General features: G+C 43.5%; 1 protein-coding gene across 3 annotated transcripts in view; it reads left to right on the top strand.

Moving 5' to 3' along the window:
• Positions 1 to 17,729, top strand: part of FIRRM (FIGNL1 interacting regulator of recombination and mitosis) — a 229,243-nt gene that overhangs the window by 125,347 nt on the left and 86,167 nt on the right. For all 3 annotated transcript variants that reach the window (XM_075335974.1, XM_075335975.1, XM_075335976.1), the window contains 2 exons: positions 13,235 to 13,315; positions 14,910 to 14,974. In XM_075335974.1, coding sequence (XP_075192089.1) covers positions 13,235 to 13,315; positions 14,910 to 14,974 — 146 coding nt within the window. The remainder of the gene's footprint in view (positions 1 to 13,234; positions 13,316 to 14,909; positions 14,975 to 17,729) is intronic.

Here is a 17,729-nt window from a genome sequence, read left to right as displayed (position 1 = left end):
TGAATACAGTCAGGGGCAGAGAGCAGGGACGTCACCTGACACCAGCGAACAACAGCACTGAGCTCTGCATCGCTCGGCTGTAAGGACTCTGCAATCATCACAGCATGGAGGAGAAGAGACAGCATGGGTGAGAGCGGGGGGGGGAGGTGGGGGCAGAGAACACAGTTCAAGGCTGACAGAGCAGGGGGGGGCAGAGAAAAGAATGCATGGCTGAGAGTGCGGGTGGGGGGGAGGCAGAGAAGAGAGTTCATGGGTGACAGTGTGGGGGGGCAGAGGGGCAGAGAAGAAAGTGTACGGGTGACAGTGCAGGGGGGGCAGAGAAGAGAGTGAGAGTGCACAGCTGACAGCGGAAGAGAGTTCATGGGTGACAGTGCGGGGGGGGGGGTAGGGGGGCAGAGAACAAAGTGCATGGCTGAGAGAGCGGGGGAGGGGGGCCAGGGAACAAAGTGCACGGGTGACAGAGTCGGGGAGAATGGGGGCAGAGAACAAAGTGCACAGCTGACAGAGCGAGGGGGGGCAGAGAAGAGTATGCACGGCTGACAGTGCGGGGGGGCAGAGAAGAGAATTCATGGGTGAGATACGAGAGTGCTGGGGCAGAGGAGACAGCGCAGGGGGAGGGAAAAGAGTGTGCTTAAGGGGGGATTATATATTATATAACTCTAGGTATGTGAGTGTGTGTGTGTGTGTTTGTGTTTGTGTGTGTGTGTGTGTGTGTGTGTGTGTGTGTATCCTATAGACTCACATTAGGGGCTATATATAATTTTCATTACATATTACTCATTTATCTGTCAGGTGCTGGGGCAGAATACTGCCAGGGAGTGTGTGTGCAGGAGGGGCGGTGCTGGACAGTGAGCCGGGCGGTTCCCCCTGTGATTGTGAAGTTTGGCAGTCAAACATGTCATGTTTGTTTGTCCTGAATGTAAACAAAGACCTGCAGAGAATAAAGTGAAAAATCAAGAGGAACAAAAGTTAGCAAACAAAAAAAAATAAAATGTAGGGGTGTTTTTATATGACCATACAGTACAGATTAGCTTAAAATATTTTTTGGCGTTTGTCGGTCAACTCCTTTAAATGTTATTTGCTTGCTATGGCTAGTGTGTACTATTCTCTATACTAGACTCAGTATGAGCTATCTGTATTTAGCCAGTGTGAATTGGTTACTACCTAAAACGACTGAATGCGGTTTCCCCCATTGCGTGTTTTTGTTGTAGTTTTTTATTTTTTTCTTAGCATTTTATCTCACAGACTTTTTCTAAAGCTTTGATGAGGTTCTTATGGAACTTTTAATGTCTTCCATTCAACTGTTTATTTGGTTGTGGATCATAAATTTATCATTTGCCACAGTCGAATGGAAAATCTTTCTCCATCTGTTGCCTAGATTGAGTATTGGACTATATTCAGATTGGCACTCATCCTATATGTTTGATGTAGTTTTCTTACAAGTACATGATATATGCGGGAATAATGTAACACTCATACTGTGTTAGGCTGCTTTCACACTATGTTTTTTTAACATGCGTCATGAACGTTTTTTTTGCTGTAAAAGCGGATCATGCTTTTACAGCAAAAAAATGCATGGAAACGCATGTGTTATTTTGCAGGATCCTGTCACTTTAAGTTTATTGGCGGGCATTGGAGTCATGTGATCGGGAGTCAGTGGAACTAAACGTGATAGACTGTGAGCCGGCTTCTGACAGCTGCGGAGGCTCGTAACCAAGGTAAACATCGGGTAACTTGCTTGGTTACCCGATATTTACCTTGGTTATGAGCATCCACAGCTGCTAGGAGCCGGGCTGCCTGCTCCCTGCACATGTAACCAACGTAAACATCGGGTAACTAAGAGAAGCGCTTTGATTGGTTACCTGATATTTACCTTGGTTACAAGTGTCCGCAGCTCTCAGGCGGGGGAGAGAGAGGAGAGGGAGAGAGAGGCAGAGAGGGATGGGGAGAGAGACAGAGAGGGAGGGGGAGAGAGAGAGGGAGGGGGAGAGAGGGACTGATCACCCGAGGCTGGTTTCTGGGCATGCTCAGTAGAGCAGCAGGATCCTGTCTATCAGCATGCCAGCGTTCACATGCGTTTGCATGCAGTATAGTCAAGATCCAGCAATTTGCAGTATTTGGACGCAGCTCAAAAACGCTAAAAGTAGCGTTTTTGAAAAATGTTAAAAAACTGCAACTCACTGGATATAATAATAATAATAATAATAATAATTTATTCATTTTTATAGCGCTATTAATTCCATAGCGCTTTACATACATTGGGATCCTCACTATAACACACGCAAACGCAGGTGAACGCATGTTGACGCAAGTCCATTGCAAATGCATTGAAATGAAAACGCATTTGCACTGGATCCGTTTTTGCGTTAAACGTTCAGGACGCATGTTAAAAAAAACGTAGTGTGAAAGCAGCCTAAGCTGTGTATTCATGGTTTGTATATTTACTTCTGTATTGCTATGGATGAGCATATGCACTAGCTCAGGTTTTGCAATTTTACTCTTTGATTGTGGTCAGGTGTTCCGCCTCACCCTCCACTTGTGAAGAGGGCTCTTTACAGGGGTTTATATATAGTGTGTCAAGAGTAATGTATTTTTGTCATGATTAAGAGCCTTTTTTCGCTTGAAATGTGTTGATGTTTCTTTGCTCTGTACCCGCCCTAACAATTTTTGTAATGGACTTTTTATTTATGCTTCAATATAAAAAATGATATTTTATTTGCTGGTACTGGAATTGTTCACCTCCTATTTTGCACTATTTGTATACCTAAAAAGCTGTGTAATGATCAGAATAACAAATTCAACAGATTAACTACATATTTATTTTCCTGAGAATGAGGCAGATCACATAATATGCAACCACAAACATTTCTCCTGCCTGTATACCACACGTTTTTATTTTATCATAAAATAATTTTGTTTCAGTCTGTCACCCCCTCTCTGAATTTATAATGTGCATATATCCTCCTGCTATACTCAATAGGAAATATTCCCCAGTAACATGTTCATTTAAAACTTAAAATAAGCAAAACAAAATCCCATATGTGTGAACGATGCACAAAATGCATGATGCAAATCCTATTTTATATATAGATGTTACCTAAATATAGCCACAAACTGTAATTATTAAATAACTAATGTAAAAAAATCACATGTATATGAACAATGTACAGAAAATTTATGATGTACCCAAATACAATCACATAAATGTGGCCGTTAGGGGCAACCCACAGTTATTCAATGAATATACAACACGTCTCCACAATAGTTTCACCCTTCAGGAAAACGTGCATTTAAAGCAAGAATCTAAAATGAATCTCTATCCAGGAGTAAATGCTCCCAATCCCCCCTCTTGGCGGCTTTAGCTAACATCTATGTATAAAAACAAGGATTTAGATAACATTACGCAGCAGAGCAGCGGGATGAGCCAGGGCGAAGCGCCAGGATTGGCGCACCTAATATATGCGCCACCTCTGGGGCGGCTGCGGCCTTCTATTTTTAGGCTGGGAAAGGCCAATAACTATGGACCTTCCCACCCTGAGAATACCAGACCACAGCTGTCCGCTTTACCTTGGCTGGTGAACCAATTTGGGAAGAAAGGACACTTTTTTTTTTAACTTATTTATTCATAAATAATTATAAAAAAGAGCCTGAGGTGCCCTCCAAATTGGATAACCAGCCAAGGTAAAACTGCCAGCTGTGGTTTGCAGGCTACAGCCGTCTGCTTTACCCTAGCTGGCTATCAAAAAAGAGGGGGGACCCCACATCGTTTTTTTTATTTATTTTTTTTTATTATTTATTTTTTGGCTAAATACAAGGCTAAACACCCTTTAGTGCCACACGAAAGTCACTATAGGATGCCAGCAAGGGGTGGGACATTATATACAGTGTGTCCACCCATATCCTGTCTACCGCCATTAATTTGAGAACGGCGGCAGTTATATGAATAGTGGTGTCTAGGTCTAGGTATAGTAAAGTAGCCAAGCGCTACGCAATTAAACCACCTATAGCGCCCCCTGGTGGAAAACAATGGCGTTAGCATTTTTATTTCGAAAATGGAATGAGATAGAGAAAAAAAGTGAATTACAAAGTTCTAGAGCATCGTCAATTCAATACGGATCGCCACCTTGCATACAGAAATGCTATGATTAGAACGTGTAAAACTCACAAGGCTGCGGACGTGAAGCGATACCTCATGGAGACCTTCCTACAAGTCATTGGGTATGGTGGCTGCGTGGAGTGGCCTCCACGCTCACCTGACCTGACCCCATTGGATTTCTTTCTGTGAGGTCACATCAAACAGCAGGTGTATGCGACCCCTCCACCAACATTGCAGGACCTACGACGACGTATCACAGATGCTTGTGCAAACGTGTTACCTACCATATTGCACAACGTGTAACAAGATACAGTATGCTGTCCAGAGTCCAGATGTACATTGCAGCTGACGGTGGCCACTTCAAAGTTAAATGAGCGCCATATCCGTGACCAGCATTGAATGTTTTGGGGGGGGTCATGGGTTTCATATCATAGCATTTCTGTATGCAAGGTGTCGATTCGTATTGAATTGATGATGCCCTACAACTTTGTAATTCACTTTTTTTTCTCTATCTCGTTCCGTTTTCGAGATAAAAATGCTAACTCCGTTGTTTTCCACCAGGTGGCGCTATAGGTGGTTTCATTGCGTAGCGCATGGCTACTTTGCTATACCTAGACACCATTTCTATGCCTATAGTTGACGCTGTTCTCAAGTTAATGGCGGTGGACAGGATATGGGTGGACACACTGTATGTGTTTGACTGTCTATCTATCGATCCATCCATCCATGCTTCCTAGCTTTTCAGGCTGTGTGCTCGCGATTAGGGTTTGCAGGGATTTGGACGCTGTGTTTTCGCAGCGTCCATAACGCTGCGTTGTACAGTACAAGCACAGTGGAGGGATTTTTAGAAATCTCTTGCTCACTGTGCTTCTTTTCTCCACAGCATAAACTGACATCTGGTGCTGCACCATGTCAATTTATGCTGGGGAGACGAGTGTTCTCTGCTTAGAGAATAGAGCTAAAGTCAGCAGCGGCCTGAACGTGGATCGTGGTCACAGGCAGCTGCATTCTCCCGCGGACAACACTCACATCTCCATAGACTGTATCACCGGATCGTGGGCGCATAGCCTAAAAGTGAGAAATTTGCTGTTAGTACACCATTTTTGTGATGCCTATAGGGGTTCAAAATGCTCACTATACCGCTGAATAAAATCCTTGAGGGGTCTACTTGTCAAATTGAGGTCACTTGTGGGGGGTTTCTGATGTATAGGTACCCTAGGGGCCCTGCAAATGCGATATGGTGTCTGCACTTTATTTCAGCTTTTCCAAAATTCAAATGGTGCTCCTTCCATTCCAAGCCCTCCTTTTTGTCCAAACAGAGGTTTTAGGCCACATGTGAGGTATCCCTGCGCTCATACAAAATTGGATAACAAACTGTGCGGTCCACTTTTTGGTGTTTTCTCTTGAAAAAGTGAGACATTTGGTGCTAAAGCAACATTTTTGTGAAAAAAATGAAAATTTTCATTTTGATGACCTAAGGTTATCAAATTCTGTGAAGTGCCTGTTGGTTCAAAATGCTCACTATACGCCTGGATCAAATCCTTGAAAGGTCTAGTTTCCAGAATGGCATCTCTTGTGGGGGAGTTCCACTGTTTAGGCACATCAGGAGCTCTCCAAACGCGACATGGTATTCGTTAATGATTCCAGCCAATTTTACAGTCAAATGGCGCTCCATCCCTTCTGAGCCCTGTCATACACCCAAACAGTTGATTTCCAGCACATATGGTATTGGCGAACTCAGAAGAAGTTGCACAATACATTTCATGCTGCATTTTTTCTTAATACCCTTGTGAAAAAAAAGCTAACTGGTTGAAGTAATAATATTGTGGTAATTTTTTTTTATTTTCATGGCTCAACATTATAAAATTCTGTGAAACCACCGGGGGTTCAGAGTTCTCACCAAATATCTAAAAAAATTCCTTCAGGGGTCTAGATTCCAAAATGGGGTCAGTTGTGGGGGCTTCTGTTTAGGTATCTTGGGGGCCGTACAAATTAAACATGGTACCCACAATCTTTTTAAGCCAAATTTGCTTTCCAAAATTCAAAAATTGCTCCTTCCATTCCAAGCCCTTCCATTTGTGCAAACAGGTTTCTGACCACATGTGGGGTATCAGCGCGCTTAGAAGACATTGGGGAATAAATCTTGGGTTCCATTTTGTTGTGTTATTTCTTCAAAAAGTGTATAAATTGGCGCTAGATCAACATTTGTAGGCAAAATATATTTTAGTTTTTTTTTTCATTCCACATTGCTTTAGTTCCTTTGAAGTACCTGAAGGGTTAATAAACTTCTTGGATGTGATTTTGAATACCTTGAGGGGTGCTTATTTTAGAATTGTGTCACTTTTGGGTATTTTCTGTCACCTAGGCCCCCAAAGTCACTTCAAATATGATGTGGTCCCTAAAAAAAAAAATTAAAAAGAATGGGAAATTGCTGATGAACTTTGACCCCTTCTAACTTCCTAACCCCAAAAAATGTTGTTTCAAAAATTGTGCTGATGTAAAGTAGAGATGTGGTAAATGTTATTAATTAACTATTTTGTGTGATATGACTCTCTGGTTTAAGGGCATAAAAATTAAAAGTTTGAAAATTGCAAAATTTTCTTCAAATTTCGAATTTTTCCACAAATAAATGCAAAATATATCGTCCTATCTTTATAACTATCATGAAGTACAATATGTCATGAAAAAAACAATGTCCGAATCACCGGGATCTGCTGAAGTGTTCCAGAGTTATAACTTCATGGAAGTGACACTGCTCAGAATTGCAAAAAATGGTCTGGGCATTAAGTACAAAACTGGCTTTGTCCTTAAGGGGTTAAATCTAAGTCCCCTGCCCCCGATCTTAAAGGACCTGTACTCCTTTTGGCATCTTCATCTGTTTTCACCCTTGCTTCTGAACTTTAGGTCACAAATGAATACTAGTCTATGAGAGCCTCTCTCTGACCTCAATGTTGCTCTCATAGAGTTGTATTGAGATCTTGTGACATACCTTCTGGATAGTCAGAAGTTACAGTCACAAGATTGTGCCATGGGACCAGGGTCAGGGAACTTTGGTTTAAAGCACAGCACCTCACCAGCACTGAAAAATAAACAAATTGCTGGAGTGGTGCTTTAACCTCATAACGACGGCCGTACGACTTAAAGCGGCGGCAAAACAGGGTACTTATTCTGTTCCGCCGCTTTAAAGCGTCGGGCCGAAAAAATCCTGTAGCGCCCCCCAGCAACCAAAAATCTCGGGGGTTTCAGCTACCGGGGGTAGCTGAGACCCCCCAGATTATGAATCGGGGTGTTTTTTCTGGACCCCGATAATGCGATCGCCGGTATACACCATATACCTCCGATCACATTAAAAAAAAATTAAATGGCTGGTAAAATTGATTTGTTTCTCATCTGACGTGATCAAACATGTCAGATGAGAAATAAATATGAGCCCTTAGTGCCCCCAAGTCCCCCGGTACTGGAGAAATCCATCCACCACCCCCCCCTCCGGAAAATCCAAGATGGTGCCGACGCTCGCTGAAAACTGCCGCCGCCGCCGACTCTGCATTCATTTCCCTCCGATCTGAAATGATCAAACATTTCAGATCGGAGGGAAATGTCCTCCCCCTGAGCACTCCTCCGGTACACCGGAGCTCTCTGGTCCCCCGGAGCCCCCTCCGGATCTCCAGAGCCCCCCTACGGAGCATGCAAGATGGCGCCGTCGCGCGCTGAAAACTGACGCAGCCGCCGGCTCTGCATTCATTTCCCTCCGATCTGAAATGATCAAACATTTCAGATTGGAGGGATATGTCCTCCCCCTGAGCCCTCCTCCGGTACACCGGAGCTCTCTAGTTCCCCGGAGCCCCCTCCGGGGCACCAGAGAGAGGGATCTGGAGAACCGGAGTTCTCACCACCGTTCCCAGTCTCTCTCCCACCCGATCTGGGATCCCATGTTCCCCCAATCCCCTCCCCTGTACCTCAATAAAAAAAAAAATCACCGGTCCCCCACGTCCCTCCGCGGCTCCCCTTCTTCTCTTCTCCGGGAAAATGGCGGGCGCATGCGCAGTGTGCTTGGCATAATCTGCCTCCTGCACCCGGCAACGAAAAAAAAAAATCTGACTGGCTGTTTAGATTTGAATACTGTGATATTGACTATCACAGTAGTCAAATTGCCAATATTTGATAAATATGGTAGCACTTAGGTCTGCCTTTCTCCTCTCTCCCTTGTAGTTGATCTGGGAGAGAAGAGAGAGAGACTACGTGCTGCCATATCAGAGAGAAAAAGTTATAAATTCACAAAAATCATCATAATCAATTCCCAATTTTTCTGATCACCCCCCTGTGATCATCCCCCCCTCCATCATTCAGTCATCCCTCGCTGCGTCATTCCCCTAAATATTTTTTTTTATAATGTTTTTAATAAAATTTAGGGTTTATATATATATATATATATATAAAAAAAATTACTAGTGTTAGGTTTAGGTTTATTTTTTGTTAGCCAGGGATAAAAAAAAAAACAACCATGGCCCGCAGAATGTTTACGGCAGAGCAAGCATACTCACTGCTTGCCTCCGGCAGTTCTGGGTCAGAGACCGAATTGGCCTCAGACAGAGAGTTTTTGGATAGCGGTGACGATTCGGCTTCCTCCACGGGGTCCCACACCCCGCCAGTCGCCACTGCTGAAGCGTCAGGAGCAGGACCTAGTTCTGCAGTCCCCCATGCTCTCTGGTACCCCGACCCATCCTTTACCCCACAAATTCCCCCTTTCATAGGAGACCCTGGCATCAAAATAAATGTCACCAATTTTGCCCCACTGGATTTTTTCCAAATTTTTCAAAGTACTTGAGCTCATCACCCACCACACCAACTTATACGCCCGCCAATATATTGCCCAAAAGCCAACATTTGTCCATTCCCGGTCCTGGATCCCCACAAGTGTCCCGGAAATCAAAAAATTTTTAGGCATTACCCTCAACATGGGAATAGTGAAAAAACACAGTATACGCTCCTAATGGCCAACCAAATCTGTCCACGCCACCCCTGTATTTGCAGCCATAATGTCCCGAACCCGACACGAGATCCTATTGAGATTCCTCCATTTTAGTGATAATTCCCAAGTCCCCCCAAGAACTGACCCCAATTATGACCACCTTAATAAATTGAAATCCCTAATATCCCTCCTGAAAAAGTCCTTCCTAACTTCCTACAGCCCAGAGGAGAATGTTTCAGTTGACGAGTCCCTAATGAGTTACAAGGGCCGTCTCTCATTCCGTCAGTTTATTTCCTCCAAAAGAGCCAAGTATGGCATAAAATTATATAAAGTGTGCAAAAGCACCAGCGGGTACACGTGTAACTTTATCATTTATGTGGGTAGGGACCGCCAAATAAGCCCACCCAACTGTCCCCAGACAATTGGCGTCCCAGGAAAAATTGTGTGGGAGCTAATGTCCCCATTTCTTGGTAAAGATTACCATGTGTACACCGACTATTACTACACCAGTATCCCCCTATACCAATCCCTCCATGCTGCAAATACAGGGGCCTGTGGGACAATAAGGAAAAACCGTGTTGGTTTGCTGGCACAGTTAGTGTCCAGACATCTAGAGAAGGGGGCGTCATTCGCACTGGCAAATGACAAACTGCTTGCCGTAAAGTGGAATGACCGCAAGGACGTCTACATGCTCACCACCCTGCATAAGGACAAAACTGTGTCGGTCAGAGAGAGGGGAGCCACCAGGGACAAACAAAAACCCTTCTGTGTGACACAATACAATAGGTTTATGGGTGGCGTGGACCTGTCTGACCAGGTGCTCCAACCATACCTGGTAAAGCGGAAAACGAGGGCCTGGTACAAAAAGGTAGCAATCTACCTGATACAGATTGCTACCTACAACAGTTTTGTACTGTATAAAAAAATCACAAGGGGCCCTCACATTTTTGCAATACCAGGAAAAAATTATTGAGTCCCTCATGTTTGACTCAGCGGCACCAGAGGCAGCCTTCGAGTCAGAGAATGCCCGGAGACTAACAGAACGGCATTTTATGCGTCTCGTGCCTCCTTCTCCCATCCAAAACCGTCCTAAAAAAAGGTGCCGGGTCTGCAGCAAACAGGGTAGGAGAAGCGACTCTAGATATTACTGTCCCATGTGCCCTTCCCAGCCAGGACTTTGTGTTACCCCCTGCTTCGAGATCTACCACACATCTCACAATTATTAGGCATCATACACTATTCCCAAATTGTGTGGTAGGGTTTTTCTTTCACAATGTTTATATTTTCTGTGTAGTGAGCCCCTGTGTTACTTGTCAAATAAAATTTACTATTTTCATCAGTAAAACACATTTTACCCCATTTCACAAATAATTCCAGGACTTGATCACTCACATACCGAAGTGTTATGCAGACAAATTCTCGTCATATGCCCACGTCTGCGTACTCCAGAATGTGGACCCCGCAAATGTTCTTGGAGCATCTGATCATCTGACAAATAATTCCAAGATTTGATCACTCACAAAGTGTTAGCACCAGTCATCTTAGTCTGACTGCTATTACAACTATGTCTTGGTGATACGGGCATGATCATTTTATTGGAGGATCTGAAGCTATTCTGTAATTTTACACCATGGGCTTTACTGCATGTCTCTTGCCGAACCTCCTGTACTGGACAATACTTTTATAACCCTGTAGGGGACTGGTTGTTTTGTGCATATAGCGGTTCCGACCTTGGCAGGTAGGAGCCTGTTATGGTGTACCACGTCGGCTGGCGCAATTGTCCCTCATATAGGGATTGATGCTGCTAAACAGACGTCGTACGACCAGTCTTTGAAAGATTAACGTGTCCTTCTAGCCCTCCTGGTGTTCCTTCATCTCTAGAACAAGCACAAGTCTGCCATATAGTTGGCGGTATTTTCCTCCACATTTTGCCCTTCACTCCAAGATAAAATGTACAAAAAAATCCATTTATGTAGGTTTTCAGTTGTTCTAAAAACACATAGGCTCTGCAAATCTAATAATCCAAAATTTGAAAAGTGCACCTTCCCTTCCAAGTCCTGCAGTTTGCCCAAACAGAAGTTTTTGACTACATGTTGGGTATCGCTGCACTCGTAAGAAAGTGGGTAACAAACTGATGGGTCCACGTTTTGGTGTTACCTCTTGTAAAAGTGGAAAATCTGGTGCTAAAGCATCACTTTTGTGAAAAAGAAGAACATTTTCAATATGACAACCTATTGTTATAAAATAACCTGTGGGTTCAAAATGCACACTATACCCCTAGATAAAATCCTTGAGGGGTATAGATTCCAGAATGGGGTCAGTTGTGGGGGGGCTCCACTGTTAAGCCACCTCAGGGGGTCTCCAAACGCAACATGGCGTTCGCTAATGATTCCTGCCAATTTTGCAGTCAAATGGCACTCCTTTCATTCCGAGCCCTGCCGTGCACCCAGACAGTTGATTTCCACCACATATAAGGTATCGGCAAACTCAGGAGAAATTGAACAATACATTTTATGCTGATGTTTTTCCTGTTACCCTTGTGGAAAAAAAAGCTACCTGGTTGAAGTAACAATTTTGTGGTAAAATTTTATTTTTTTATTTTCATGGCTCAACGTTATAAAAGTCTGTGAAACACCTGGGGGTTCAGGGTACTCACCAAACATCTCAATAAATTCCTTGAGGGGTCTAGTTTCCAAAATGGGGTCAGTTGTGAGGGGTTTCTGCTGTTCAGGTACCTTAGGGACCCTACAAATGCAACATGGTGCCCGCAATCTTTTTCAGCCAAATTTGCTTTTCAAAATTCAAATATTGCTCCTTCTGTTCCAAGCCCTCTCATTTGTCCAAACAGAGGTTTCTTACCACATGTGGGGTACCACCGCGCTCCTACGAAAGTGGGTAACAAACGTTGGGGTCCAATTTTTTTGAATTACCTCTTGAAAAAGTGGGAAAATTAATGCTAAAGCAACATTTTTAAGAAAAAAAGGAAAATTTTCAATATGACAACATAACGTTATCAAAATCTGTGAAGTACCTGTGGGTCCAAAATGCTCACTATACCCCTAGATAGAAGCCTTGAGGGGTCTAGTTCCCAGAATGGCATCACATGTGAGGGATTTCTGCTGTTTAGGTACCTTAGCGGACCTGTAAATGCAGCATGGTGCCCGCAATCTATTTCAGCCAAATTTGCTTTCCAAAATTCAAATATTGCTCCTTCTGTTCCGAGCCCTCCCATTTGTCCAAACTTTCTTACCACATGTGGGGTATCACCACGCTCATAAGAAAGTGGGTAACAAGTTTTGGGATCCATTTTGTTGTGTTATTTCTTCTAAAAGTGATTACATTTGGGGTAGAGCAACATTTTTAGGTAAAATTTTATTTTTTGCTTTTTTAATTCCATATTGCTTTAGTTCCTGTGAAGCACCTAAATGGTTAATAAACTTCTTCAATGTGGTTTTGAGTACCTTGAGGGGTGCAGTTTTTAGAATGGGGTCACTTTTGCGTTTTTTCTGTCACCTCGGACTCTCAAAATCACTTCAAATGTGATGTGGTCCCTAAAAAAATGGTTTTGAAAATGTTGATGTAAAAATGAGAAATTGCTGATAAACTTTGAACCCTTCTAACTTCCTAACAAAAAATTTTTTTTTCCAAACTTGTGCTGATATAAAGTAGACAAGTGGGAAATGTTATTTATTAAATATTTTGTGTCACAGAAATCTCTGGTTTAACGGTAAAAAAATTCAAAAGTTGAAAATTTCAAAATTTTAAATTTTTTTGCCAAAATTCATTTTTTTTCGCAAATAAACGCAAAAAATATTGTCCTAAATTTGGTACTAACATGAAGTCCAATATGTGACGAAAAACAATCTCACAATCACCGGGATCCGTTGAAGCGTTCCAGAGTTATAACCTCATGAAGTGACACTGGTCAGAATTGCAAAATTTGGTCTAGTCATTAAGGGGAAAATTAGCTCTGTCACTAAGGGGTTAAAAAGTTGAGCTGGTGGAATTTGCATCAGCTTTATGATAAAGGGGAACCATGGAGTGGTGCTGATAGGAGTACACTAATGATGTGGCAAAAATTACGCCATTCTTGTTGACTAATAATACTGTGTGTTTACTCATTAATTGGTTATAAATAATTTTGCACAAATCTTTTTTCTCTTGTCTAGGAAATGACAGACCAGAGGTTATTTCAGAAAACTGTAAAGCTGTGTCGTTTTTTTGCCAACTCCCTTGTGCACTACAGCAAGGTAAGCTGCTTTTGTATATAAAGTGAATAACCACTGCCACTTTGTTTAACCCCTTCATATCCGTCATGAAGTGTCTCAGGAGGCTGAGCCTGCTCCACAGAGGGAGGATACCAGCTATATTATATAGCTGAGATCTGCCTCTAGCCTCACGATTGCGGCTGCTATACTCTGAAATGCTGCTGGCAATTACTGACAGCAGCATTTACGTGCCGCGATCCAGCCCGGATGACGGCCTGGTCGGTTATCTGCTTCCCTGCTAAGGGATAGCAGTGAATTAATGGATCACTGTGATAATGGTGGACTGCTGAACATGCCCATGCCTGTCATAAGAGCTCTCCTGTGATGTCCAGACTGTGTATGGGCATCATAGAAGACTGATTTTTATCATATACTGTTGTATTGCTGTATATAGTAGAAGTAATCAGACAACCGCAGGTTTATGTCCTCTAAGGAAACTAATACATATAGTAAAAAAATGTATAAAACAAAATGAATTGCCCCTCTTAGGTTGCTTTCACACTTGCGTTGTTTTGCATCAGTTGCAATCCATCGCCTTGAGGAAATACGGTATCCTGCAAAATATTTTGCAGGATTCCGTTTTTTCTCCATAGACTTGTATGGACGACGTATTGTGACTCATGGCCTTGCGTTGGATCTGCTGCATGATGGATCAGTCATGGAACGACTGACCGTTGGGCGGCAGGAACGCAGCATGTAGTGTTTTTTGAGCGGCGGAATCCTATTTTTTTCACTTCGCATGCTCAGCTCTTGTTTAATCATTGAAATCAATGTCTCTCTCTCGGCAGCCGAATGATCAGCTGATGGGCCAGCTACTGTGAACGATCAGCTGATCGCCTGGCGGCCAGCTACTGTGAACGATCAGCTTATCGCCTGGCGGCTGGCTACTGTAAACGATCAGCTGATCGCCCGGCGGCCAGCTACTGTGAACGATCAGCTGATCGCCCGGCTGCCAGCTACTGTGAACGATCAGCTGATCGCCTGGCGGCCGGCTACTGTGAACGATCAGCTGTTCGCCTGGTGGCCGGCTTGCTATTATGAGCGATCAGCTGATCGCCTCACAGCCGGCTATTGTGAACGATCAGCTGATCGCCTGGCGGCCGGCTACTGTAAACGATCAGCTGATCACCCGGCGGCCAACTATTGTGAACGATCAGCTGATCGCCCGGCTTTTGTGAACGATCAGCTGATCACCCGGCGGCTGGCTTTTGTGAACGATCAGCTGATCGGCCGGCCGCCGGGTGATCAGCTGATCGTTCACAATAGCCAGCTGCCAGTAAAACAGTAAAAAAAAACCCAAAACAACGGATCTTTTTTTTGCAGCATCAGTCACATCAGTTGTGCCACTATCTGTAACGCATCCGTTGCATCAGTCACACTGATTGTGACGGATGCAAAACAACGCAAGTGTGAAAGCAGCCCTACCTCTATTTTCATTAGTTAAGAATAAATATTTGTAAAAAAAAAAAAAATAAGAATTACACGTTTATCATCTTGTATAGAAAAATCCTACCTACAAAAAGTGTAAAGATAAAAAATCAAAGATTTAACTGTTTTTTTTGGTTTTTTTTTTTAGGAATTCATACAGTATTTAGCAGGATCCTGCATTTGTTTTCATAAGATGTACCTTCAGATACATAGGTAAGGTCAAGATTTATTAGACTGATTTCTACTAAGTGTAGCATCCGTTTTCTTTCCTGGATACCACATGTACACAATATACCTATGGTGATCTTTACAAGTCCGTGATTTCAAACTGACCGTGTGTTCGTGTGGACCACACAGAGACATGTCTATTTATTTTCTGGCACCACAGATGGCATCCATGTGACTTCCATGTATTCTACATGTTTAACATTGCAAAGAATAGGAGAAGCTTTGTGATTTAACTCTTTCATTATCCATACAAGAAAAACACTGATGACACCTTTACTGTTTTTTCATGTATGCATATTATAAGCACATGTTGGAGGCCTAAAGGGGGTTTGTCAGTAGGATCCATGCTTCTAAGCCATTTATATGGGCATACTTGTCATTTGCAGCTGGATAATATGCTATCCTGATATCTGCGCTACGATGTCTTATTCCAGAAAAATCCATGTTTTTCTTATATGTAAGCACTGATCTGCATGAGAATCTGCCTCCGGAGATTACCATATTTTTCGGTTTATAATCCGGGGGTGTCTTACCGGAGGGGGTAGCAGTGGTGGTGGGGCGGTGTCACAGGACGTAGGGGCGGTGGTGGAGCAGAGTCATGCTGCGGGCGGTGGGTGTCGCAGATGCTGTCCCAGAAACTGTGGCTGTGCTGGTGCTAGGGCAGCTGGGTTGGGGCAGCTGCCTTGGTGCTGGGGCTGCAGCAGCTGGGGCAGCTGTGCTGGTGCTGGGGCTACTGTGCTGGGGCTCGAGCTGCGGTTGCGGTCGGTGAAGGTTTCAAAGAAATGGCACCTAGAGTCAGCGTGTGCACAGATTGAGCTCTCTGTTTAATGGCAAGCCAAGATCATCTGTGCAAGCGCCACCTCCAGGCACCATTTTCCTTAAGTTCACTGCTGGGAGATCAATGGGCCGGACGGACACCATTAGTTGAAGTCCACAACAGCCACCGCAGACCCCGCACAGACACCGCAGAACTCACACAGCCGTCGCAGCACCAGCCGCTACAGCATTCCCCTAGCCTCCTGTGACTCCTCTCCACAACCCCCGGTAAGCTACTTTCAGATTATAAGACGCACCCCTCACTTTACTCTTATATGGGCAGCACGGTGGCTCAGTGGTTAGCACTAGAGTCTTGCAGCGCTGGGGTCCTGGGTTCAAATCCCACCAAGGACTACATCTGCAAGGAGTTTGTATGTTCTCCCCGTGTTTGCGTGGATTTCCTCCGGGTACTCCGGTTTCCTCCCACACTCCAAAGACATACACATAGGGACTCTAGATTGTGAGCCCCAATGGAGACAGTGTTGCCAATGTATGTACAGCGCTGTGGAATTAATAGCGCTATATAAATGAATAAAATTATTATTATTATTATTATTATACTCCGAAAAATACTTTATTTTAAATTAAAGGGGAACCTACCCGTGTAATACATCTAATGTCCACTTTCCTAATCTCTCTGCACAGCTGTGGATGGTTATAACTGACACATCTGCAGGTTCCTGTCAGCTTCCATCTAACAAGCAGACAGTGTTACAATACAGCATCGCTGTGAGAACTTCAGCTACTAAGGCTATATGCGCATGCTGCAGTTTTAACTGCACCCAAACTGCACCTTGTCACAGAGAGCCTGGAAATGTACAAAAAAAGAAACGCTTGTAATGTAGGTGCGTTTTTGCTGCAAATTTGTTAATGCGTTAAGGAGAAACAAAACATGATAGGCTAGGATAATTGATAGATAACTAGAATAGATAGAAAAATAAATAGAACATATACAGTAGAATAAATAATAAGAAAGAACAGGATAGATAGAAAGAAATAACAGAATAGCTTGATAGAGGTGTAGCTAGCTTGTCCAGCAGTTTTTTTTGAGGGGGTAAAAAAATGACGTGGGTTCCCCCCATTTTTCATATCCAGCACAGGAACAGCAGCAGCCACGGGCTGCAACACTGTCTGCTCAGCTGTCTGCTGTACCTTGGCTGGTTATTAAAAATAGAGGGAATATCATGCTTTTTTTTCTATTATTATTATTATCATTATTATTATTATAAAGTATTTGATTTTTTTTTTTTTTAAATGACATGGGGTCCCCTCATTTTTCTAAAACTAGCCAAGGTACAGCAGACAACTGGGGGCTGATATTATTAGTGTGGGAAGGGCATAGTTATTTGGCCCTTACCAGCCTAACAATAGCAGCTCACAGCCGCCCCAGAAGCGGCGCATCCATAAGATGCCCCAATCATGGAGCTGGACCCGGCTCTTCCATTGCCCTAGTGCGGTGGCAGTCGGGGTAATAAGGAGTTAATTACAGCCCACAGCTGCTACTAAGCACTAGATTAGTGATGGCAGTCATCTGAGACACCCCCTCATCACTAATCTTTAAATTAAAGTAAATAAACACAAACACCCCAAAAATCCTTTATTTGAAATAAAAGACAAAAAAACACACTCTTTCAGCACTTTGTTAACCTCAAAAACACCCCTGCAGGTCCGAAGTAATCAACACGAGGTCCCATGATGCTTCCAGCATTGCTACAGCTGATGCTCACAGCAAGCTCCATAGAACAAGACTGCCCCAGCATGGACACTACGCAACGTGCGCACATAGCCTTAGACAGTTATAGGCCAGCTTGCCCACATAAACTGATTGCTCTTTACAATTTTTAATTTTCTCCCTTATTTCTGTGAGATCTAAGAGAGCAGCCTGGGCAATTATTGTTGTACATCTCCACTCTCCCACCTTGTT

Source organism: Anomaloglossus baeobatrachus, chromosome 2 (assembly GCF_048569485.1).
Source record: "Anomaloglossus baeobatrachus isolate aAnoBae1 chromosome 2, aAnoBae1.hap1, whole genome shotgun sequence".
NCBI lineage: Eukaryota > Metazoa > Chordata > Amphibia > Anura > Aromobatidae > Anomaloglossus > Anomaloglossus baeobatrachus.
The sequence above is the reverse complement of the archived record's forward strand: the minus strand, read 5'-3'. Positions and strand labels throughout refer to the sequence as shown.